This window comes from Haliotis rubra, unplaced genomic scaffold, assembly GCF_003918875.1.
Source record: "Haliotis rubra isolate DU_JTF1 unplaced genomic scaffold, ASM391887v1 Scf143, whole genome shotgun sequence".
In the NCBI taxonomy this organism is placed as follows: domain Eukaryota; kingdom Metazoa; phylum Mollusca; class Gastropoda; order Lepetellida; family Haliotidae; genus Haliotis; species Haliotis rubra.
The window spans coordinates 332,354-358,883 of NW_025765370.1; the positions used below are offsets into that span (position 1 = coordinate 332,354).

The window sequence follows — 26,530 nt, forward strand, 5'->3', positions numbered from 1 at the left end:
TTTCGCAATACGGTGTGCTTATCTTGCCTCGACAGTCATACGTCACAAACACATACAGAGGCAAGTCAATTGTTCACGTACAACACACAGGAACATATTGTATACAAAAGAGAATCGTGTAGAACATTGACTCGTCATATTTGGATATGTCCGCATGTCTGTCATAAACTTTTCATAAAGCCATAAAATGAAGCTTTTTAATTTGTTTACTGAAGATTTGAATGTTGTAATCTTTATTAAATGACGTTTGAACGAGAGTCGGCATGAAGTTCTTTCAACATGGAGAATAAAATTACGCTGATTGTGCCAGTTTGAGAGCATTGAGGTGTTACAGTATATGTACGATGACACTCAATCCGACATGTTAAAAATCCGTGTTAGACTTGGTCTTCAGTAACCCATGCTTGTCGTAAGAGGAGACTAACTGACTTGGTTGACACATGTCACCGTATCCCATTTGCGTAGATGTCCATGATGTTGATCACTGGATTGTCTGGTCCAGACTCGATTATTTACAGACCGGCGCCATATAGCTGGAATATTGCTGAGTGCGGCTTGAAATGACGAACAAACATTTACAGGATTACACCTCTAACAAGACGATGGCGACTGTAGTCACTTGTATTTCGGTACCCAATTGTACAAACGTACCCACTTTAGTTGTTCTCCATCTAGATATAAATTTACATTCATGTAGACCCGCCTCCACGGAAGGCATAATGACAAAACGTCCTTGACAAGCGCCAGCTGGTTATGAACAGTGTTTAGCGATCAGGGCCCCGTTTCATAAAGCTCTCGTAAACCTAAGATCTCGTAACTTTCTCGTAGGAATCGTACCTCCTATGCTGTAGCATAGACTTTACGACAGTCGTAGCGCTACGATAGCTTTGTGAAACGGGGCCCTGGGTCCCGGTCCACAAAGCGTTCGTAGCGCTACGACATTCGTAACCTATGATAAACTATAGAGTTACGACAGGTCGTAACGTTACGAACGTTTTGGGGATCGGGACCCTGACTCTTGCAGATCCTAATAAGCAAGCCTTAGATTGGAAACCATCGTCGCATCCATTATCCGTGTGTCACACCGAGTTATTCTCCATGTTTCAGCAGCCATCAACACGTCACATTTACCAGCGTGTTGGAACAAATCACAGACACATACGTACTAACGTAAATGTATTTGACATGAGTAGTATAGTGTAATGTAATACTAGGTAATCCACGTTGTAATGTCTTCTAATATAGCCAACCACCGTTGTGTCGAAGTTGTAGGGACCTTCGTAAAGACTTCGACATATCTGATGTTCGACACAAACATGACTTAAGTGGAATACGCCACTACCAACATATACTTCGAGTCAACGATACGTTGTTCGACACATCAGTGTTTGTCTGTATCGCCAAGTCAGTATAAACGACACACACCTTACATGGATCTCTATCTATTCTAACATTTTCGTTGATGACTGTTATGTATCTCGGTCTTGCATATTATAATGCATATGTGTCATGGCCTTTTTTATTCCCCGACAGTATCCGAAGTTCAGTTTAGACGTATTTGCACCTTCAACGTTTGCCTAAGTGGTCAATATACCCACTTTAATCTTATGTCCCAAACACTGTGAGAGGCGTCGAAATTCAACCCACTGTCCTATGCCACAGGGGCCCATAAAATCGTCTTTATCCATTTACGTCAATTTGTTTCATCTTTTTCTTAAGCCTTGCCAAATCTCTGCCAATTAAGGGATATAACGTTTAACCGAAGGGCATTTATACACCACGCTTTCCCAGGGAATCTTCGCTGTTGTTGCTGGTATCCATTCCACACCCACAGGGTCGATGACGTCATACACAGAACACCGGCATCCACAATCAGCCGGCAAGAGGTATCACCATTTTCGTCTTCACTAACGGCATCAATCCACGGCTGGGTCACAGTAACCGAAATTGTCACCATCTTTAACTTTACACTTTAATCCTTTATCACATTGGCACATGAAATCCTCGGTTTTCACCATACAGAAATATTTCAGTTTACGAAGTGGTTGACACTCCGTGAATCCGATTGCATATTTACTGACATCTGCATATGTAATAACCTGGAAAAATAAAAATATAATAATATATGGTATATCAAATATACATGTCCACAAGTATAATTATCATTACATACCTACTCTCTCTCTCTCTCTGTCTCTCTGTCTCTCTCTCTCTCACACACACACAGGTGATATTCCTTATATTTCACAATATGCTACATAAAGGAGAGACACATGCAGTTCCGGTTAAGATTATTTGGATTGACTATTTCTTATCCTGTATGATTCAATTGTTAATTCAAGTAGTTCAGGCTGACAGCAAATTCCCAGCTCTTCAGTCGTATGGAAGCTACATCAAAATAAGCAGGATAAGCAGATGCTACGAACATTTTCTTTTCTTTAAATCTTCGTTGTTATACTAAACAAATGTCCAGCTATATGGCAGCGGTCTGTACATAATCGAGTCTGGACAATCCAGTGATCAATAGTATGAGCATCGATCAGATGGGTGATCTGAAGCAGTGGTCCAACCCAAAGATACATGGATCATGTTTTACATATGGCTGTTTGATAGTTCCTTGGATCGAGTGTTGAATTGCAATAACACTACCTCAATTCCCATAATTCGCCTCGACAGCACGCCTGTCTGGGCGTGAACTCACTAGGCACAAACGTACTATTCAACATTTTCAAATATTCAAAATGTCAGCGTTACTGCATCTCTCATTAACAATAATCTGCATCACCTTTTTGACACAACAGAAATGGTCCGGGCATGTGGAGTTCCGGGGGTCGCACGACATCGCCGGTTGGGGGATGAGGTCCCCGTGACCATTAGGTGAGGGGGCAGGGAGCACTACAGCCAGCATCTGAAACACAGATGGACAAAATATCATAAAAAATAAAATATCATTAACGAACAACATATGTGTCAGATCGCCATTGCATCGCATATCAAATAGTTCAACATAAAACAACATTAACCATGAACACATGAATATCGTTGCTGTTTTGTCCTGAGTTATACAAAAACGATTGATGTGTAAGATGTGGGTAAGATGGTGTAAATACAGTAATGATGTGTCAATTTGTTCAGCACCGACTCCATCCCGCAGCTTGTACAGAACAACATTAACCATGAACACACGCTCATAAATATCGTAACTGTTTTGTCCTGATTTATACACAAACGACTGATGTGTAAGATGTGGGTAAGGTGGCGTAAATACTGTAATGATGTGTGAATTTGTTCAGCACCGACTCCGCAGCTTGTACAGAGCTTATTACTCCGATCAGTGTGCAGACCCTTTTCATTCTCAACTCCCTGAGGGGCAAACAGCCGAAGCAGGTTTTTCTATTATTACTTTATGCTGGGATTTGGAATTAACAATAAGTCTTAGATGTTAAATATAGCCAGTTACATCTACGGGTCACCCAGCTTTACATTATAATCACAGTATATCCATAAGAATGTCATTCCTTGAAACGCTTTGGTGAAGATATGGAGTAAAGCGGCATTGGCGGGGTCCAATGTTTCTTACGCCAACTATTTCACGGCAGGGGACACCTGAAATGGGCTTCACTGTCTATAACCCTGTGAGAAATCGAACCCGTGTGAACGGTTTGTCGAACGAGCGCTTTAACCACTAGGCTACTCCAAAGCTCCTGCTATAAAGAAAACTAGGTTAAAGCGTTCGCTCGTCAAGCCGAAAAGAGTTATATTGATTTCTGGCGTCCCCCTCCGTGCTGTTGTTGGGATATTGCTAAAAGCGGCGTAAAACTCTACTCACTCACTCAACGTGATGATAGGGTCGACAAATGTTTCAATGAATAGCGGAAACTGAAATATGAAAATACTAATTCAACGGTCAGTATCGAGTATTTGTTAAATGTAAGTAGAATTTGGCTTACTATTGGACTCAAACGAGTTAAAGATATTTTACTCATAGTTGTCTCGTAAAATATTCCAGAGTTGGTTTCAGCTGTGAGACTGTCAGACGTACCTTTCGGGAAATTACAACTTTGGAAACGAAGTGACCAATGATATAACTATTTTTAAGTTACAAACTTTTACATTGATCGAAATCCAGTACGGATTCTGAAGACCCCAGAAATGGTTCTCATCCTAATGGAATCCGACAGCACTTCGACCATTTTCAAAAATGTTCAACATCACGTTCTTCTGATGCCTCTTTCCTCCGCTGCAGCAATCAGGGTATTATCATGGTGCATCACATAAGACCACGTCTCAGACCTAATTCCTGTTCGTGCCTTTTACAGCAAATTACATCTGTGGCCTTTCTCTGCTATCCTCAGCCTATGGCCATCAATTACCTAGACAGTGTTTTGTAGATTAGGATCCAAACCTAAGTATTTTCTATCCCATTCCGAGACTATATTCCGTCCATTTGCGTCCTATTTTGCAGTCCGTGAGTGACTGGTTATAACCCTGGCTGATTTCGTCTGAGTGAAATATACTGATCGTGGTATCGGGGCGACACATACATTAGAGTTGAATAACTCAGCTATGTAATTTTGTTCCATCCCTTTCTGAACAAGCGCAACGTAAAATCGGATTTAATCGCTCTTATTGAATTGTATATGGTCTATTTAAGGCAGTGCTTTCACTCTTGACGGGGTTGATACGAAGGTGAAGCGGTGTTTGGCAATCAGTGAACACGGATGAAATATTGAAGACCTGTCTTTGTAAGGGAAGTAGTAGTGTGTTGCGGTAATTGTCGATCGAAGCATCTTTGTGTGTGTCAATGAGATGTGAATGCTGACTTGATTCCCAGTGCCCCATCCTACAGAGGATTAACCAACCAGTTACATCAGTCACGCTGGTTTACGGGCCGCGGTCATAAAGCTGGGATATTGAAACACTAATCACTGGCGCATTCACCATTACATCAAACGATTAGTTGGTTTGTTGTTTAACGCCGCACTCAGCAATGTTCCTGCTACATGGCGGCGGTCTGTAAATCATCGAATCTGGACCAGACAATCCAGTGATCAGCATCATGAGTATCTATCTACGAAACTGGGATACGTTGACATGTGTCAACCAAGTCAGCGAGCCTGACCACCCGATCCCGTTAGTCGCCTCTTACGACAAGCATGGCGCCTTTTGTGGCAAGCATGGGTTGCTGAAGATCTATTCTACCCCGGGTCTTCACGGGTCCTGTCCGGAAGAGGAACTATATGCTTGAACATTCTACTTAATGAAAACGTTACTAGAATGAAAACAGTGGCTGTATCACTGCAAACCGTATTACCACAGTCAAGATGCCCGTATCAAATACATCACCATTGAATAAACTGTTTTCTTTGTGACATTATCAGCCACTAACACATGGCTGTAAACGTTCCTTGGCCCGGACGTTTTCATTTAACGTTTAATTGTAAAAACTGCTAATGTGATTTGGCATTTTTGATACCAGACGCCTGATAAAAAAGTTATGGAAGCGGATATTGAATCGCGTTGAATATTTTATAAAACCGCCACTGTTGCCAAAGTCACTTGTGTTAGCTAACCAATGTCTTGTTATGTCTTTGATGTAGCGTATAATCTGTAGAATATTATAAAGAAATTACGTTCAAACGGCGTCTCATCAAGGGATTGATGAGCCCATTTCCGATGTCCCCGCTGTGATATTGCTGGAATAGTGCGGAAAACGGCGTAAAAATAAATTCACTCACTCACTCCTACGGGATTCTTTTCACATTATCTTCAAGCAGTTTTCAATTACAATATACAGTCAAACCCTGCTGTGTCGAACTCGTCGGGACCATGGGAACAGTTCGACTTATCCGAGTGTTCAACATATCCGTCAGTATAGAAATAAAGATAAATATAAGGAAATCGGCAGAGCAAAGAGATGAGTTCGACACAACCGAGAATTCGTCTCAAACGAGTTCGAGACATTGGGGTTCGACTGTATTATATATCATATGAAAACAGGCCCAGCCACGTCTAAATGAGCAAACAAGAGCAAATCAAATCAACGCCCTCAGTTCACCTACTAAAGATGAAACAATGCCGTGTCCTGCCTATCTCTCCCCAGATGACAGATTTAATTTGAGGGATGAATCCTTTAACTCACCAGTAAATCAGATAACATCAGCAGCTCAAGGGATGAAGGCTGGCACTAGCAGCTGTATGACAAATAATTAACAGAAGCACGAGAATTGTCGATTAATATGAACAAACAGCAGCCCCCCGTTAATGGACCTTGTTACCGACATTGATGAAAGAAGCGATGACAGGCCACGTTCAGCACACACGGGGGGTATTTTCAGATTAATGATATTGTCTTAAAACACATTAGAAAGTGTAAGAGTGAGTGAGTGAGTTTGATTTTAAGCTTTTAAGCAATATTCCAGCAATATCACGGCGGGGACACTAGGAATGGGCTTCACACACTGTACCCATGTGGGGAATCGAACCCGGGTTTTCGGCGTGACGAGCGAACGCTTTAACCACTGCGTTACCACATCGTCCCAGATAGTGTAAGATGAGGATCGCCATAGCATTGTACTTGTATACAGCCATAGTGTTGAGACTTAACAATACTTCATATTCAAAAGCAGGACTATTTATTTTTACTTGTTTGAATTTAACAGTAAACATAGTTGTAAGGCTAGAATATTTTGATGTTAAGGTCATCTAGAGGAAATAGGCACACACTGTCGTGCACATAAAACACTTAAAAATGATACATAAAAATTATTTACATGCAAAGAAGGGTAATACTAACTTATGTCGGTTGTATTGAACCAGCATTTGGATATTGACAATGAGAAGGGAAAAATTGATAAAGAGTATGTCTTTTCTGACACGTTAATATGCTATTTTCAGGGTACCGTTCTACAAAGCGATCTTAGCCCAAAGGTGACCATAACTCCCATACCTTAACATATACTTAAGGTAGTCTTAGCGCTAAGGTTTTTAGTACAACGGCAGCCTGGACGCTGTGGGAATGTATGCTCTTCCAAACGTATACTCTTCTAAACTCATACAAATACAGATCTGGGTGCCGTTGTACAAAACGATCTTAGCGCTAAGGTGACCGTAACTCCCATACCTTAACATAGACTTAGCCTTAGTGCTAAGGTTGTTTTGTACAACGGGACCCAGGTCGTTCTTTCTACATCTGCACAACGTTTCAGAAACAAATTAAAGCGTCTCGATCTACATCACAATTGAATCTCGCAGACTATTCCCCAGTGATGTGATTTTTTAAATCTCATTAAAATACGTTACAATCGTGGCGAAACATTTTAAAAGTTTTGTTATTTTCAGATTTTTAATTATGTTTACTTATTAAGGAAATCGTTTTTGAAGTGATCTTTCTATTATAGGGATGACATTATTAGTAGTGTGACTACATATCATATAGTGTGTGAAGCCCATTTCTGTGCATGAATTCAAAAGCGGCGTAAAACCAAACTCAGTCAGTCAGTCGGTAGTAATGTGACTACATATCATATAGTGTTGTGTGCAGAACACAATGCTTCTGTTATGCTATAGACCTATGTCATCACGGACTCCTAAAGATGGTCCATGCCCCCGTACTGACAACACTTTACAGGAGAGAAGCTGGCATTGGATTTCAATAAATGAAATGAGCTTATGACTGTCAAACCGTACTTTACATGAACTCCCCAAATTTTGATCCATCCAAGTATAAATCCTATCAAGGGATATATTACTGAATGGCTCTGGCGATGTGACTGGATGTAATAGGATTTCCCCCAACGTGAACAGTATTTTAGTTCGTCATTTCAGTTCAAGGCGTGTCAGGAAGAACAGATAAAACTTTTGCAGGCCGTAAACCTTTACCTCTTCAGTGAAATAAAGCACTTTCCAGAAACAAAGGGCATCCAAGAGTCCATTGTTTGCCAAAAGCAGAGTCCATTGTTTGCCAAAAGCAGAGTCCATTGAATTGTTTGTTTGTTAAAATGCCCACACTCATCAGCAATAAGGCGTCGGTCTGTAAACAATAGAGGACCAGGCAATCCAGTGATCAACAGCATGATCATCAATCTACACATGGGATATGATGACATATGTCAACCAAGTCAGCGAGCCTGACCACCCGATCCCGTTAGTCGCCTTGCGACAAGCATGGGTTACTGAAGACCAGTTCTAACCCTGGTCTTCACGAGTCCATTTGTAGGCTACCGTCTACAAACAAGTTTATGAATCACTAGGACAATAGTGATGATGCAAGGTGTTCTCTTAAAACGTCAGCTTTCACAAAACATGCAAATATTTACCCGCACAAACACGACAACGCATGTGTGGTTTTGACAAAAGACAAAAATAATAATTTAACGAATTTCATATTCGAACCCACATCTTGTGAACATCTAAGGGGCACAACTGCTGTGGGGTCTTGTACGACTGGACTAGTCTTCTCTCCTCCATGAGATTCAGCAATTGTATGAAATGGACACGTGCTTTGCGTAGTGTATAAACAGCTTCTCATCCATGAGATTCAGCAATTGTATGAAATGGACACGTACTTTATGTAGTGTATAAACAGCTTCTCCTCCATGAGATTCAGCAATTGTATGAAATGGACACGTACTTTGTGTAGTGTATAAACATCTTCTCATCCATGAGATTCAGCAATTGTATGAAATGGACACGTACTTTGTGTAGTGTATAAACAGCTTCTCATCCATGAGATTCAGCAATTGTATGAAATGGACAGGTGCTTTGTGTAGTGTATAAACAGCTTCTCATCCATGAGATTCAGCAATTGTATGAAATGGACACGTACTTTGTGTAGTGTATAAACAGCTTCTCCTCCATGAGATTCAGCAATTGTATGAAATGGACAGGTGCTTTGTGTAGTGTATAAAATTGTATGAGCTTCTCAGCTTCTCCATGAGATTCAGCAATTGTATGAAATGGACACGTACTTTGTGTAGTGTATAAACAGCTTCTCCTCCATGAGATTCAGCAATTGTATGAAATGGACAGGTGCTTTGTGTAGTGTATAAACAGCTTCTCATCCATGAGATTCAGCAATTGTATGAAATGGACAGGTGCTTTGTGTAGTGTATAAACAGCTTCTCCTCCATGAGATTCAGCAATTGTATGAAATGGACAGGTACTTTGTGTAGTGTATAAACAGCTTCTCCTCCATGAGATTCAGCAATTGTATGAAATGGACAGGTGCTTTGTGTAGTGTATAAACAGCTTCTCATCCATGAGATTCAGCAATTGTATGAAATGGACACGTACTTTGTGTAGTGTATAAACAGCTTCTCCTCCATGAGATTCAGCAATTGTATGAAATGGACAGGTGCTTTGTGTAGTGTATAAACAACTCCTGACAACAGCAGTGATACCAACCATCCAGCATACCAATCAGAAAATTGCTTTTTGTCAACAATACAAACGATCCGTCGTTACGGGCAGGTGTCATTGATGGCTAGACAGACGGACAATCTCACAGGGATGTATGTTGATATCAAACATATAACATGAATCAGTAAAAGTTTAAGTGTTAAATTTTAAAGACTTCACGAGTGTGAAACGGATGTAATTTCATTTACCTTCCAAATCGTTCTTCATCTTTTTCAATTGTTAACCAGTATTTTGAATGTACACAATACAGCACAGCAATCACATAACTGTGATGTCATGGTACCTATAATGACGTCACAATGGTCTGGTTTTGATTGTGATGGGATTACACAGCACCGATATCTCCTTGGAAACATCGCTTGATCATACTGTAGTTTTAGATGATAAATAACATCCTAAGGTATATCAACAACAAAATATCCGACAACATAGAACCAGATCCTGATCACTAGCGGAACACTCTGAAACGGAATCTTTCCACAAACGCAAACATATATGTTAATTTATATAATTCTCTCACAATTCCCACAAAGATGTCTTTACAATCGGATGTAGGTGACAATCGAGGCTGAAACATGCACAGTTCGCGTGCTTTCCCCGAAAAAAAGTACAAGTCACACAGACCATCGGACTATCCTGTCAATAAAACGCTCCTTATCAAATCGATGAAAATCGACTTAAGCTCACTAAACTTCTTATCAAGGCCCTTATAATCTGTTTAGTCAGGTCATCGGTGCAGGCTACAGAAATCAATTCAACCTTGATTTGGACGTTGAATTAAACATAAGAAAAGCCAAAGACATCCGCCAGAAAGGCAATTATCAAGATCTAACTAAAACCTCGTCCAAGATATATCGACTAATTTCATTGGATGAAAAATAAGCCGATGTGTGTTGATTCGATTTTATTGTTTGTCTTTTATGACGAGACAGGCAATAATTTGCACTCTGTGATTAAACCCGGTCTTCAATTTCACGCAAATCCTGCAAAGAGTTTAGAGGCTTCTATCTAATCCACCGTTTGCCTTTCCTTTCAAGGCGTTTCAGTATTAACGGGTTCTATGAGATGGGGAAGATCGTCCCACCGTTGTTTCTATGCTAGTTTATTCAACGCCTGGTGTAAATGTGCTTAAGGAATAAACGTCTTTACATGGGTTTTTAGGTAAATTTACCATCGTTGAAAGCGCGCATTGTTATAAACAATATGAGCTTAAGTCATACACCCGGTAAACCTACATGTACTATTTGTATTGCAAACATTCTCTCTGTTGCTGGGCAGATTGGTTTAAACTTAGAATAACTTTACACACTCTAGGCTCTAACGAAATGGCTCTAAAGCCAAAACATATAATATCTCGAGTACCTGCCGAAGCAGTTTCCTGTCAATGCAGTGTAAAAGGATAGTGACCATTGTACGAATGGGCCACTGATAATCAATGATTACATCAGGTGTTCGCGATTTACGGATAGAATCAGTACCACCGCGTAATGTAACAGTACGTAATTTCCTTAAATCAGTCACATTGACGCTTTTACGACACAGCATCGTAAGATTTTAGAGAGATAAAACACTGCCAATAATATTCTGATATAGAATATTATTAACATAAATACGTTCCCCAGTCCGTGAATATGTTACATATTATTGCATTGAAACAATAGATCGAACTACATGTATTATTTACGCCAGGTTGCCTTTGTACAACTTACAACTTACGTAAGTCGTAAGTCTACGTTAAGGTATGTATGATTACTTAAGCACTAACATCGCTTTATACATCGGATACCATTAGTAAGGAGGATAAAGGGCAGATCCGAATCTGTTTTCAGGATGTATACAAGTCAAAACATTGATTACACAACAGTCTCGTTTCCTGTTGACTGGGTTCCGTCCTATTGCGCAACTTAGTACAATAACCAGTCCAGAATTTCGAGACCAATTCATTCAACTGGATACATAAATATTAATCAGTATTATTTGATACATCTAAGCACTTGTATATTGCAACACCACGGCCCTTCTATTCCTTGCAAACACGTCGTGCAGCGTGATCTGTCGTATAGCATGCTCTGACAAACGGAAATTTGGAAATCGTGGAAAACTCAAAACGAGGCTCTGTCGCTAGAAAAGTTTGGCGGTATCATATCAGGTGTAACCAGTGAGCCAGATGACTTGTGAATCAGTTTACGAACTCATCAAACAGGGGCAGTCTGTGACGTCTTAGTTAAGGTCATGCTGCCTACACCTCGCCATAAAATATAGAAATACGATGTTATTAAAGTTTAAAATTAAAATGAACTTGTAAATGCCATTTTCTTATGAAACAAGGAATTGAAATTCAGTGTAACCATAGTTGTTTGTGGTGTCTCTTTTCACTTTCACACGAGAAAATTCGGATCGGCTGAAAAGTAGGTCATTGTCTGAATAGGTTAATGAGACTCATGTTTCGGTTTAGCACCTAACACTGCTACAGTGACACGAATAGCCCTCCTCTCATCCCTATAGATCATTTCTGGAATAGGATGAACGCCTACGACAGGACCAGAACTGGTAACGCTAGGTACAGTCGTTGGTTGACTTTTTCAACAACATTCCCTTAGAAGGTTTCAGTCATCTCGTGCTTTTAATCTACCACATTGGCCTCGCTTGAATCAATGTAAATAGTCACAGCCGAAAGTGACATTCTTAATTGAGCTGTTACATCACCCGCCTTTTAGGCCGTGTCGTTTTGTCTCTTTTGGTTTTGGCATTGAGTTTGTTATGTTGTTGTTATCTACCCTTCCCATATCCGACTTCGTCACAGCTGATCTTTACTAGCATAAATGACAACTGTCATTGGCTATATCATACCATATTAGCTGAGTCCGATCTTTCAATAAACCAGAATATGGCTCATCTTAATGCTTTCCCTGCACCTGATTTCGTTAGATAAATCTCTGCTACATATTGCTTTCCCTGCACCCGATTTCCTGACTGCTGTACCCGATTTCGATATTGCTCATCTTCGCTCTACCCATATTTGTTACAATATATCTTCTAATATCAGACTTCGCTAACGTTTCATTTCTCTGAAACCCTTTAACAGATTACTTTCTCTGTACGACATTTTTTCACAGCTTACCGTTCCTTTATCACGAGCTGATTGACTATGACGTCATGCATGTAATATGGATGGGAAAGCACACGTAAAGGAAAATACAAGATAAATTGATCAAACGCCGCATAGACGTGGTTCTCACACCACTGTGTCCAGGAATATCTTGAAGTACTCTGATGGCGCGATACAGTCCATGAATACAGTAATGAGGCTCCACTAGGTGTTTTTCCTTCCTTCTTGGGATCAAATCGATCAGACATTGCTGAAAGTAGCAGTCAGAAAGCAGGAGGAATGGTTAATAATTCATGAAGGAATCGGGCAGCATAGTCTCTGGAACCTGTCGAGGATGGTGTTTTGTCGCTTGCTATGCAGGACACGTTCGGGAGTGAGCATAATTGAACGTATAATAAATCGAACGACATGCAACTACGTCATGTCCTGGGTCTCGTCCGATACCTGACAGGTTTAATGGTTAAACTGTGCAGAGGTTCTTAAACCAATCCGCGGTAACATTCGGTCAAACACTGATTACGCCGTTTATTTCATGTTTAAGACGTGATTTTGTCGTCCATCGAGAAAACGCAGGCGTCCAGATGTGAAATGTAAATAAAAAATATTTATCGGATTTTAACACAGTTTGCTAAAAAGTTCAATCTGTAGTTAAAACAAAACAAAACAAGTATCTCTATAAAGAGGTGATCGATAATCATCAAGGCAGTCATGTATATATATGACTACCTTAATAATTATCGATCACCTCTTCATTGAGATACTTAGGCCTGCACAATCATGTTGGTGGCCTCGGGTATTGTTCTGACACACATGAAACAATAAAGGCAAAGTGCTGCACCTTAGACAATTGGGCCATCCGTAACCAGAGGAATGATTCCAGAATAAAGTTCATACAGCATGCTGCTCAACTGTAATCTTGAGATCTGCCCACCATAATAAGATAATCAATTTCTATACCCAATTTCTATACTCTAGGCTGTATTCATTCTTTTACAGAGTGCGTCAATGGTCCAGTGGATAGAGAAACTCCCCTGAACGTTGATCTCAGGTTCGATCCCCGTCATACTAAATGGCTTTTAAAGATTTTGCTTTTATCTTCCCTGTAGCTCGGCATTAGAAAGAGATCGATCAGCACGCACGACTACATTCGTGGTAACCCTCTATAACCTACAGTATTCCATTCTTGGTTTATTGCGTTTTCTTTTGCTCCAGTTGTGATTACACGTGGAAGGAATCAACATTTGGTAAAAACACAGCATTACTGTCCCCATTCCATCAGTGATTCTAAGGAAGCTGTAACTATAAATGATATCGATTCTTCCATACGACAACCTTGCGTAATTTGAAGTTAAACTCATTTCCGTGTTTATTGTCAATAAAGATAATTCTTACGTCGCTTCCGTGTTATTAATCTCCATGACAACAAAACACGCTGGGCCAAACTGTCACACAATTCTGACTCTTGGCGTTCTTAATTCGCTTCCAAGGCGGGCGTTATGGGTTGTAATTGCATCAAACGTCTGTCAGTCGGACCAGAATGTAACACGGATCACATTTGTAATCGTATTAAGCCCTGACCAAAGACTGGAATCCTTTACAAACAAATATTACTTCCTGCTACCATTCCAAGATAAAAAGATGGATCTAAGACTGATTACATTTAAGTTTCGACTTATCAAGAATGCTACTAATGATAATCATGAATAACAACGCTAACCAAATCCATTCGTGCAAAGGTGGCTTGTCGTGCTGTTTGTTTATAATAATCCAGATGTGCAAGACGTTCATTAAGCCGCAGAACTTTCGATATGTTCAGGAGAAGGGAAAAGAATCCTTTGTTTAAGACCTTCTTCTGGAGAAAGGAAGAGAATTCATTATTCAAGACCATCACTACGCTGCAGTATTTTCGGCACATTTTAGAAGAAAGGAAGAGAATCCTTTGTTCAAGACCTTCTTCCCGAGAAAGGAAGAGAATTCTTTATTCAAGACTTTCACTACGCTGCATTTTTTCGGTACATTTAGAAGAAAGGAAGAGAGTCCTTCCTTGTTTCTTTTCGTATCAAAACTCATGGTATTTCATAGTTGTACGAAGGCGAAATGCCGTGGTTGACTGAATGTAATTTTACCAAGACTACATGAACTGAAAAAAACGCCACAAGATACGTTCATTTAGGTAATATTTCGATATGCAACGGGGGCGGTGGGGTAGCCTAGTGGTTAAGGCGTTCGCTCGGCGCGCTGAAGACCCGGATTCGATTCCCTCCATTGGCACATTGTGTAAAGCTCATTGCTGGTGTCTCTCGCCGTGATATTGCTTGAATATTGCTAAAAGCTGCGTAAACCCAACTTTCTCACTACTACTATATGCAGCGTGAAAGATTTACTATCAATATAAAGACTGGCCCGAGTCGGTCCAGGCCAGTCCGCAATAGACAGATTCCACTGTACATCTTTAAAATGCATTGTATTTTGATGCTGAACTTAAAGGTGTATTGGTTACATCACGTTCTTGATTGGAATCAAACAGATTTGGGAAATGCAGTTACCAAATGACTGCAGCTTTAACGAAGTTTCCATAATCTGTAAAACGTCCATACCAAATTCTTTGTGCTCAATATAATGTACATAAAAACAACACCATTTATGCAATACCGTGGCATGAACACATTAACGAGGACCAGCGGGATTGCTTCTTGTTTCCATAACTAATTCCATCACAAAGTGACACACAACCACTCCATACATATTACAACATGTCATATTTCCAGCCCAAAAAATTGATGCTTGCGTCGGGAGGTTTGCAATTTTTTGCCATTTCGACATTCGCTTGATACGCATGGAAAAGCGTATTTTATGACAACGTGATGCTGACATTTTGGAATCGGATTCTTGGGTCTGTGCCCAAAGTTAAGATCACTTGTAAACACATTCTGTATACTTAGCCATCAAAACACCTTTCAATGTCAGTGTAGGATTATGCCCATTCCCCCATCAATATCACAAATAACCCTTTCAAGGAGAACTGACGTGAAGATGATTTATGACGTAATTGGTGCCACTGACCTTTATGTTTGCACAAAACAACCCTTCCATAGCTGTATTTTTCATCCTTCAGAAACGAGGTTTACATTATACAGCGTGTCTGACATTGACTAAGTGGTACTTGTTCCCAGATCGATTGACAATGTTCTGTAATATACAAGGGTTAAAGATGGGGAATATTTGCGTCCAGCAATAGCATTCGTCTATACCACGTGGGTCCCTGTGCGCAACTCGCGCTTCTTGAATTAGCTCGAGGGTAGGCGCGGACGTCAGTGTAGACAACTTGGGATATTCCAACCAGTCGCGGATCACAGTGATAAGGGCATGTCAGTAATAGGATGTATGTAGTGGGTGATTGCTGTTGCTTCGTGTTGCTTCTGGGACAGAACAATTTTCTTCTTTTTCATTAATATTGTCGATGACAAGACGTATGTTGGCATGGATACAGATTATTATAATTATAAGTATCCATATTGTACGTGTGATTAGAAAAGCAACTTACCATTATACGGAAACCTTTTAAAAATCATCAATAACTCATAATAAGCGAAGATCATAACATAGAAAGGAACCACCTTACACTTACAATTTTACAGAGATGTGTAAAAATACAATGTATGGATAGTACAGAGAACTACGTTTAGTACAAAATACATAGAGAGGAAAAGAGTGACTTAGTTACTTTAGGTTTACGCCAGTTTTAGTAATATTTCCACAATACTCTTAACGTCATCTTGTAGCACCTTGAGCAGGCTTTATGTCTGGATTACAAATGCACTTTATTATATAGATATCATATTAATATCACGGCGGGGACACCAGAAAGGTTTGGGGAATCGAACCCAGGTGTACGGCGTGACGCGCTAACGCTTTAACGCTACCTATCGCCCTCAAAGAGTAAAAGACGACTCATGATTTTTATTCATCGTGGCCACGTTGGATATGGCAAAAATAGTTAAAGAGAAGATCTATGGCTGATTAAACCAATAAAGATTTTAAGAAGTGCTAACTACCGCTGTCAGTTTGGGAAAATGAAACATTGAGACATAGCAAACTTGATTCAAAGAATTCATGACGTTCGTGTTCTGGATGAACTGTACCAAAGGAAACAGCTCAACGTATCCTCAGTTACAGTTTTAATGATACTTCGCTGAGCGTGTACTCTGTGGATTTAGTTTCAATTCGACTCCAGTAAGACTCTCATTTCACCCTTTTGCCAGGTCCTGCATGAAACTCTACAACGACGAAGGTATTTACAAGCTTCAAGAGCAACGTAATTCATCTTTTCAATCAGAGGCGTGTATCTCTGCAGAGGAGTCGAAAATACATTCTGTTACAGCAAAACTTCAAGGAACCCTGTGTGTACAAGTTTATTTTGGGTTAAAGAGTATCGAATATCTGTCAGAGGAAGGGAATTGATATCCTGAGTCAGAACCTTAGCTCTTGTCACGAAATAATTTATCTCCTCATATAACATCGAAGATGCTCTGCTGTCAGTGAGCGGATCAACATGCATCGAAGAGTATCTGATGTGTTTTTATGACCTTGCATTTCAGCTTAAACCGTGGTGCATCAATCTGTCGAATGCCTTTCAACGGTTTCTGAATCCGATGGTTACTTTGAGGCTAAGTTTTTAATTCTCTTGTTTAAATCTCCGTGTGAAGTGCTCACTACTGCAGTAGTGGATAATTACGCATGGAGATCTATTAGACACACGATAAACGTTTCTTAAATGTTTCTGTGATAGTGAATAATGGGCTTAACGCCTCTTTAAACAGTATTCCAATTATTTAACTGCGTTTCAGATTAATGTCTAAAGAAAGCTGAAATGATTTTTGCCACGATAACAGGTATGATGCCGACAAACATAGTCGGCGTGAATCAGGATTCGAACCCACAAGTATAAGTTCCTGGCGTGGTCAAGGGACGCAATCCTGCACAGAGAACTGCGGCGCCTCAGACGACTGGCTAGTCTACTGTGATACAGGAAGTTGAGAATAAAGTTTTTTGTTTTCTTTAAAGTATTTTATATTCAAGTTGAGAATAACGTTGTTAATGTAACATGAAGAAGGAATTTGGGTATCATACTAAAGTGCCGAGTCCCTTTATGATGATGATGACTATTTTGTACAGAGTGATTAAACTACCTAAATTGATATTATGATAATTGATAAGATTTTCCTGAGTCTTGTCAATCACATTAGCGTCAAACGGGTCTGATAATTTCATTATATATTACATAACTAATTTTATTGGATTTATCAAAAGCGACAAGTTATGTTTTGCTGGCCTAGATGTGCCTGAAACTGTGTACGTGCCAGTTTCAGAAGATTGTGTAATGATCGTTTTCACGCCCTCTACGTATTCTGGGTCATACTATGGATGGACTCCTGGGTCAAAACCACATTCATTGCGAAGACGGTAATAGGAGGAAACGAGACACGCCATCATGCTGTGCTTGTGCCAATGCTGGCGTCCATTGCCAAGATGGCGGGCAGTGTCATTATGTCCATTGCATATTGTACTTGTCGTATTCACTTTATGATGCAATATCAAACATCGGCGGTTTCCCGCGAGTGGTCCTCAGCTGCAAACAGTCTTCAACAAGGGAGACAGCTCTATGAATGTACAACCTCTCTATTACAATATATGCGACGTTTCGGTGCAGCCGATAACACTGGAATCGAGGAAGTTATCACGGTGCTGGCGTCAACACCGAAATGTATTTATATGTTGTAATAAAGAAGTTGTATATCCATAGACCTATCTCCCGCGTTCCTTACATCAACTGCTAAATGGTACTCATAGTTTGTTTGTTTGTTTGTTGTTTAACGCCGCACTCAGCCATATTCCAGCCATATGGCGGCTGACACCATTAGTAGTAGTGGTGGTGGTAGTAGTAGTAGTGGTGGTGGTGGTGGTGGTGGTTTGAGTAGTTGTAGCAGCAGCAACACCAGTAGTAGTAGTAGTAGTAGTAGTAGTAGTAGTAGTAGTAGTGGTGGTAGTAATGTTGGTAGTAGTGTTGGTAGAAGTGGTAGTTGTAGTAGTGTTGGTGGTAGTAGTGTTGGTAGTAGTGGTAGTTGTAGTAGTGGTAGTAGTAGTAGTAGCAGTGGTGGTAGTAGTGTTGGTAGTAGTGGTAGTAGTAGTAGTAGTAGCAGTATTGGTAGTAGTGTTGGTAGAAGTGGTAGTAGTAGTGTTGGTAGCAGTAGTAGTAGTAGTAGTAGTAGTAGTAGTAGCAGTAGCAGTAGCAGTAGTAGTAGTAGTAGTAGTAGTAGTAGTATCGTATATTATGTATCAGTCTTAACCTTGTTAGGGACCCTATTCCTTCAGCTAATATAATTGCTATTCTTAAGCTACATTGCAACATAACCATCCTGTATAAGTAATTAGCAAGCTATGGTTAAACGAGACAAATACATCAAATAGAACCATGGTCATCATGAAACGTACAACCGGTGAAACTCTACTCCTTTTACTTGAATAACATGAAATATAGAATCGCTAGACATCATTAGGGTGTATCTATAGGCGTTCTATAATATTCCCGAATTGGAATCTGCAACACGAGAACTCTTGACAGGAAATCCCGTGAGAATCGTCACGACCCCAAACATTGTGCCCTTTGAATATGTGTCCTCCATATATCAGATGTGCCCATATACATTTGTAGCAAAGCTATATTTAGATATACCATCGTCTCGTCCATTAACCTGACAGCGATTGACAGTCACTATTGCCTGTCTACGCTTTCATTGCTTATCTATAGATATGTAGATAGCGTAGATGTGGATATAAATGGGCCCAATTACCCCCAGGACTATTCATATATTCCAGAATGATGGCATTTATTAATGGAAAGCATATCACATTTCGGCTTCCTGTCATTAATGATGGAAAGATCAAAGTTAATCTGTGCCCTATGTTTGCATTTACATTCATTTACATCGTTTAGTCTCGGATCTAATGCGAAACAAATGCACCCACGTGGAAGAAATCGTTAATAGGGGGACGCTAATCTGCTGAGTCAGATAAAGGAACAACCATAACCATTTCACGTGAACGTTCAGCATCAACTTCTAGACAACAGAAGCATCACTGATGATGACGATGCAGCCAGACAGGCAACCATAATGGATGGTATCGTTTAGAGAGCGGAACGTTGATGGCAATATCCAGGAACACGCGAAGTATTCCGTGCTGTATTACCGTGGAAATATTAGCTGTTCGGTTTGGCTTCATTTGTTAATAGATGAGCCATTACACGCTGCAAACACAACAGTTTGAACATTAAGTGGGCGAGTTCGGCTAACGACTCTTTGTTATTCGTAATTACAGTTTTTTTCACATCGCGTATATTTCAATTGGGACACAATCTAAGTTCATCGACGTAAACACCCGTGAAGGTCCGGGTTAGAATTGATCTTCAGTAACCCATGCTTGTCGTAAGAGGCGACTAACAGGATCGGGTGGTCAGGCTCGCTGACTTGGTTGACACATGTCATCGGTTCCCAGTTGCGCAGATCGATGCTCATCCTGTTGATCACTGGATTGTCTGGTTCAGACTCGATTATTTACAGACCGCCGCCATATAGCTCGAATATTGCTGAGTGCGGCGTAAAACACACTCACTCACTCATCGACGTAAGCTAATGTGTGTGGTGTTGACGAATCAAGGATTGTTTGTTGTTTAACGCCGCACTCAGCAATATTCCAGCTATATCTCGACAGTCTGTAAATAATATCAAGCCTGGACCAGACAATCCAGTGATCAATAGCATGAGCATCGATCTTGGCAATTGGGATATGATGGTATGTGTCAACCAAGACAGCGAGCCTGACCACCCGATCCCGTTATTCGTCGCTTACGACAATCATGGGTTACTGAAGGCCAATTCTAACCCGGATCTTCACAAGTCGAATCAATGATTACAAATGTTGCAGTTATAATTGAGGATGGAGACTGCAAACAGACAACGCTGTTCGTCACTAAATGACAGTTATACGCAGACAGCTGGTATATACTCGAGTCTGACTGTTAGTGAGTGAGTTGGTTTTAACATCATATTGAACTATGGTCCAGTTCTACTATGTACAGCGTGTTTGGGTCATGTGGGAAGAAGTGACCCAGGTCTCATACCTTTACCTCTTGTATGAAACCCGGGGCTATGGAGTCAACAAACCTACAAATATAATCTTCTCCAACCAATTGCATGTTTCCCCAAGGGAAGCAACTCTGCACAGCTAATTGCTGCGCCTGCAACCCCGGGTGAGCATCAACTAGTACAGCAGCCTGTCTCACAGTCCCTGAATAACATTATTTTCCCTTTCGGCCAGCCCTTTCTGCAATTCTAAAGCCATAAACGAAGCAAGTCTACATTTCCTCAGGTTCTGAATCTCCCATCTCACTGGGGCTTCGTTTCAATATAAATGGAAATTATTTGTTTTTATCAAATATATATATTTTAGAGATTAAGCGTTCGTCAACAAGTACAGTCGAGGCATGGTTAGAAATCTTCAATATATACTCATGCCAATAAGTAAGTACTCACACCCCCGACCCAGACAACCATTATTGGCAAGAGTATATGTCACAATTTATCCACTCGTTTTCCCTCTAGTCGATATGTGGTATACATTCCTTAGACCTGATACTAAGGTATGTGGTGATTACCAGGGTTGATTTGGAGAGAAAAGATCATGATATTTATTAACATAAATTACCATTTCTTTCCTTGAAAGCCATTTAGAAGTGATGAACGTGAGTCAAAGACGTTTTGGATGTCATGATCAGTTTGTCAAACATGACGTTTCGGAGTTAAATCTTACTCATCCCTATTATATGTGAGATTGCACTTTCTCAGCAAAGTATAGATGGGTTGAGTCCCATTCAGGATTCGAACCCATACTCTCAGAGTAAGGCAATTACCAGCACACAAAGTCAGCTATCCAACCCACTCGGCCACGGTGGTTTCCACTGATATAACGTTGAGACCTGAGCTCAAACTACAGTTCTAGAAGTCAGTACGGATTTTAACTTATCATTGATCAATGGATCACAGAAGCCATCTCCTGGAGTAAAAATTATCTGTACAATTTCGTCAGTGTGGTTCAAATATGCTTGTTCGTTTCACAAAAGTGAGCGAGTGAGTAAGTTTTACGCAGATTAGGAGATAAACCTACTGTGTGGGAAAATCAGAGGTATATAACGAAATTATAATAGCTCTAAATTTCATTTAAAACCGAACGCGTAGCGTGAGGGTTTTAAATGAACAATTAGAAACTATTATAATTCGTTATATCTGATCTGATTACGACCACAATAGGATTTATCTCCATTCTATGACAATTTTATGAACAATTTCAGGTGGAGCTCTTTCTTTGGTTACGAGTCAATGCGTTGAAGCGGCCTCGCATTCCAATCTCAAGTGGCATCGCCCGAAACAATTTCAGGGTGTTTGGTGGCAAACCGTCAATGACTAACTAACTCCAGATTCAGTAATAACAAATCACGTTTTTGTTTTTTCAATGCATCAATCACCAATCATTAACTGATAAGTTGGAAAACATATATCAAATAAGTTTAAAAAGCTTGGTTCACTTTTGAACATTCCACCGTAGACCCTTTCCCCACCAGAATAGTGGCAGCAACCTCATGGCCTTGACCTTTTCTCGGAAGTCCTTGTTTACATTTACGTGCAAATTTGGAAAGATGCGACAGGAGAGCCTCTGACAGTTTGCGCAAGGTTAACCTGATTGTATGACTGAAATAGTCTTTGATATCTAATTACTGGTACTGGTACAAAATTTAAGAGTAGGGGCGCTTTTGCTGTAACGAGAAGTCCGTGTTGTACCGAATTTAGATACTGTTGAATTTTGCGCCCTGTCAACTTGACGATTTCACGCACCTCTACGTCTGCGTGCGACAGCTGTGGTGACTCTTACACACTCATGTGTGTACTTTGTGCTCAAATTCGATTCTACGGATATTATTTTCTACATTTTGGAAAGTGTTTTGTGACCTAGTGGCTTCAAAGTGTAGTGAATTCAAATTGAATCGGATTCGCTGGCATGTTCGGGAGTCTGTTGACAAAGAGCCAGATTTGTGGTGATATTTCCGAAAGGATGGATCAGGACACGAGGGTGTACCTCTGGCATAAACACGGTAAGGTAATTAATTATACTTTAATAGACTACTTTAGATCAAGCAGTTTAATGGATAAGAGGGATCATGACTAAGCTAAATAACTTTTTCAACGATATTATACTTTTAGAAAAAAAATATGTTGGGCTAAACAGAACGGTTTGCAGATTCTGTAATTGTGTTTTACTACCGCTAAATTTGAAACAGTGCAAATTTCAAAATATCATTTTGTTTGAATTGATAACCCAACTGTTTATTTATGTGGACGGAAGGCATTACAATTTCTTCGGCGTTCGATGTTAATGCATCCTCCGTTACCGGATCAAGATCAGTGGCGATATCGTTGACGAAAGCTGATAATAAATTTAACACGGAAATTATGTAGCAGTCTATTGCTGGATCTATTCTGACATAACATAAAATCAACGTAAACATATTTGTTTTTGTGGAATTTTTATTCGTAAAGCAGACGATGTTTTGATCTTGTTCGACTGAATATTTGTTTCCATGCTTTCGAAGTACTTTTGTATGTATAAACACCTATTGCTGTGATTTACGCAAGTTGTGAGTCGAGCCCGTCATCGCTAAATCCATCTTTAAAGACATATGTGTAATTTCCGACAGCAAAATCGCCGTAATTTATCGATGCATCGGTGGGTTGTTTGGTGTCCGCCATGTTAGTGGGCAGACAAAAATAGTGCATTACCGTAAACCATGTATGATTGCGCACGGAAAACAGAGACCTGTATAACGTGATTATATACCTCTGAATGACTTTAATTAACCAATCACAATCCAGTGTTTACTGAAGTCATGGTAGAATACATTTTATACAGATGCTGTTGACGTATATTCACACGTATTGCCAGGGGATATATTCAACATATTACAGTGTAGTGCGAAAATGATGCTGTAAAAATAGAAAGGGGAGGGAACATTTGGACGACGATCTAACAAACTATCTCAAACATGTAAATATTGTATCACTATTCTAAGCAATCAAATTCCGCAGCAATATACGTCTACGTTTGGTCCACAGACTTATGTTCCGTAGTACAGGAATAACAGTACTAGTTTCAGTTTCACGTTAAATACGTTATTTCCAAATAACTTTTATCGCGAACAATGTATATTTCAAAATAGATACCAAAATTATATCCACTAAAACAGCATTATATTGGTGTATAGGAATTTGGCTATCGTCATTGTATACGCATAGAATTATAGAACAATAACACAGGTAAATGCTTTAGAACATAAGCATGAACACATATGGGAAAAAATTCTTACCTGTACAAATACAAAGCCTAATAAAGCGAGGCAGGCCCGTGGCATCTTCCTTGGTTCCACGTCAGCATGCATCAGCACCGCTCGTGCACTTCATCTCTGGCCGAGGCACTCGCGCGAAAGAGGCACAGTTCCAGGTTAGGCCTTGGACTCGGGCAATGGTCGCGCTTCCTTGGCCGGCACTCATTAGTCCGTGCTATAATTGATCGACCCCATACGGTCTGGATAGATCTGCCATCACCACCCAAATGTCCGTAAATTAGATAACACAGTTCGGCATTTGGTTTTTGCAGACATCAACCACTGACTGTCGATAAATTGAGTGTTCCATAAAATTGCCTAGAACTCCAAGGGTTGCAGCGTGGAGAAGGGCGCAGTTCGATTGGAACTGTGGTGTCTCAGGTGCGCGTGAACTTTCGTTGTTGATATTATGTTTGTCTGTGTCAAAGTCCCAGAACCATCTTATTTATTCCTTCAGCCCGATCCGTTTTGTAATGGAAAAATCGTATGAAGCAAGTCTAGATATTCCTGAGGTTGAGAATCTCCCATCTCTCTGGGGTTCCTTTTTAACTTTAATAGAATTATTAAAAATGGTCCTGACATGTAACAGTGCAATTACAGATGCGGTCCATGATATGACACTTGACAGCTCTGCAACGTGTGATCCCATGGAACTTATCATGTAATTGTATAATACCCTTCACATTCCTCTTCGTTCTTCACATTCCTCTTCGTTTCTGTCAACCTTGCTTTACTTGTAATACGTATATCAGGGGCGGATCCAGAGGGGGTTTGGTCCTTTGGTCTTCATGATTTATGTGCAACCCCTTCTTCCAAAATCCTGGATCCACCCCTATAAATCTATTCTCATTGGTATTGACAAGTAATGTAATGTGACGGCATTGGATGTAGAGAGCGTTTGACCTATGACAAATGTGTAAATTTACGATGAATTTAGGATATCTCAAAAATCAAATGGTATGCAGTAATACAAGTTGTTATAAAAGCTATAGCAATCTTAATAGATATAATGGGAAATTTTAACCGTACCTTTTCGATATTATACATTAAATAATACGTTGCACACAAGAAACAAAGAGTGACTGACTGAGTTTGGTTTTACGCCGCTTTTAGCAATATTCCAGCAATATCACGGCGGGGGACACCAGAAATGGGCTTCACACATTGTACCCATGTGGGGATTCGAACCCGGGCCTTCGGCGTGACGAGCCAACGCTTTAACCATTAGGCTACCCCACCGCCCCCAAGAAACAAAGAAAACTTAGACGTAGTAAACATGTAATGTTTGTTTTCTTTCTTGACAGTTATGACATTTGTATGAATGATAGAATTTGTTATTTTATAAGGTATTACGATATTTTGAGTTTAGAGTTGGCTTTGTGGTCTGATGCGACTCAAGTTACCGTGCGTAGCTGCGTCCCTGTCTGTCTAGGCTGATCTCTCTATTCTGTGTGGTGAACGTAACGGTTACTAAAACAAATATTTCCCCATTGGCTTCTATAGTAACGTTTTGTTTGTTAAAATAATCACCTAAGCCTTCAACATCATGTATATACATGCATAGTCTGGCCACAATAGAAACAACAACCTGACTCCCTCAACCAGTCACTTATCCGAGAACAGGAAGCTAAACAGACCAACCCCACGAGGGCCAGTTCCGCAGAAATGTCACCCGTTTGAAAATATCTGTGGTCGTGTTCACCATATGTCATTATGTTAAAGAAGACAGCACTAAATATTAAAAATGAATATGACCAGTTGTTATTGGATGGATGAACTGCCAGATGATTCAATCTTCTCTGAAGGCTCCTTCGAAAACGGCTGAACTCACTGATTCTGATTTGGTGCAGTAAACCTAAACAAAGACATAACTTTGGGATTTCCCAGTGATGCTAAAACGTCTGAAGGTCAGCAAAACACTAATCAAACCAAAGTCCAAATCTAGTCCAAACTGATTTAGCAACCATTCCAACATCGTTAACTTAGAATCCGAATCCGTTCTGTCTGACTTTGCTGACTTGACATGCCATCGTGTTACCAACTGGAATAATGCTGCGTGCCAGTTTAAACCGCAAACAAACTAAAACAATCAGAATAATCTATAAAACGAAATCCAATTTAAAACTGAAGATATCTCAAAATTCCCAAATCATTTTATGAAAAGGTCTTCTCTGTTGATGTACAGATAATTCAATTCATCTTTCCGCAATGAAAGCTAATACAGACAGCGTCCCGGTGCTATCCTCGTCGTAGTCGTTTAATCAAATATAGTGTTACATGTTTCACCCTCTGGGCGATACATCCTCTGAACAAAATGGCCATATTGTGTATCATATACGTGTTAACTGTCACTGTCAACAATTCCATTGAGACATGCTACAACCACATGTGTGACTTATTATGATCGGAGAGTGAAACTAAAAGCTGTTCTTAATGCAGTGTTGGCATGTTGGAGAGACATATTGCCAGGAAGCCTTCGGAACTACCAAGATCTGTCACAGAGCTTCTCC

At 40.1% G+C, this 26,530-nt stretch overlaps 1 protein-coding gene across 1 annotated transcript; it reads right to left on the reverse strand.

The window, feature by feature from the left end:
• Positions 1 to 1,163: 1,163 nt before the first annotated feature.
• On the reverse strand, positions 1,164 to 24,354 carry LOC124269242. The gene is made up of 3 exons (XM_046704259.1): positions 24,003 to 24,354; positions 2,786 to 2,908; positions 1,164 to 2,099 (listed from the first exon to the last, which is right to left on the reverse strand). The coding sequence occupies exons 1-3, from the start codon at positions 24,072 to 24,074 to the stop codon at positions 1,917 to 1,919; spliced, it is 378 nt and encodes a 125-aa protein (XP_046560215.1). The 5' UTR covers positions 24,075 to 24,354; the 3' UTR covers positions 1,164 to 1,916.
• Between the last annotated feature and the right edge of the window lie 2,176 nt (positions 24,355 to 26,530).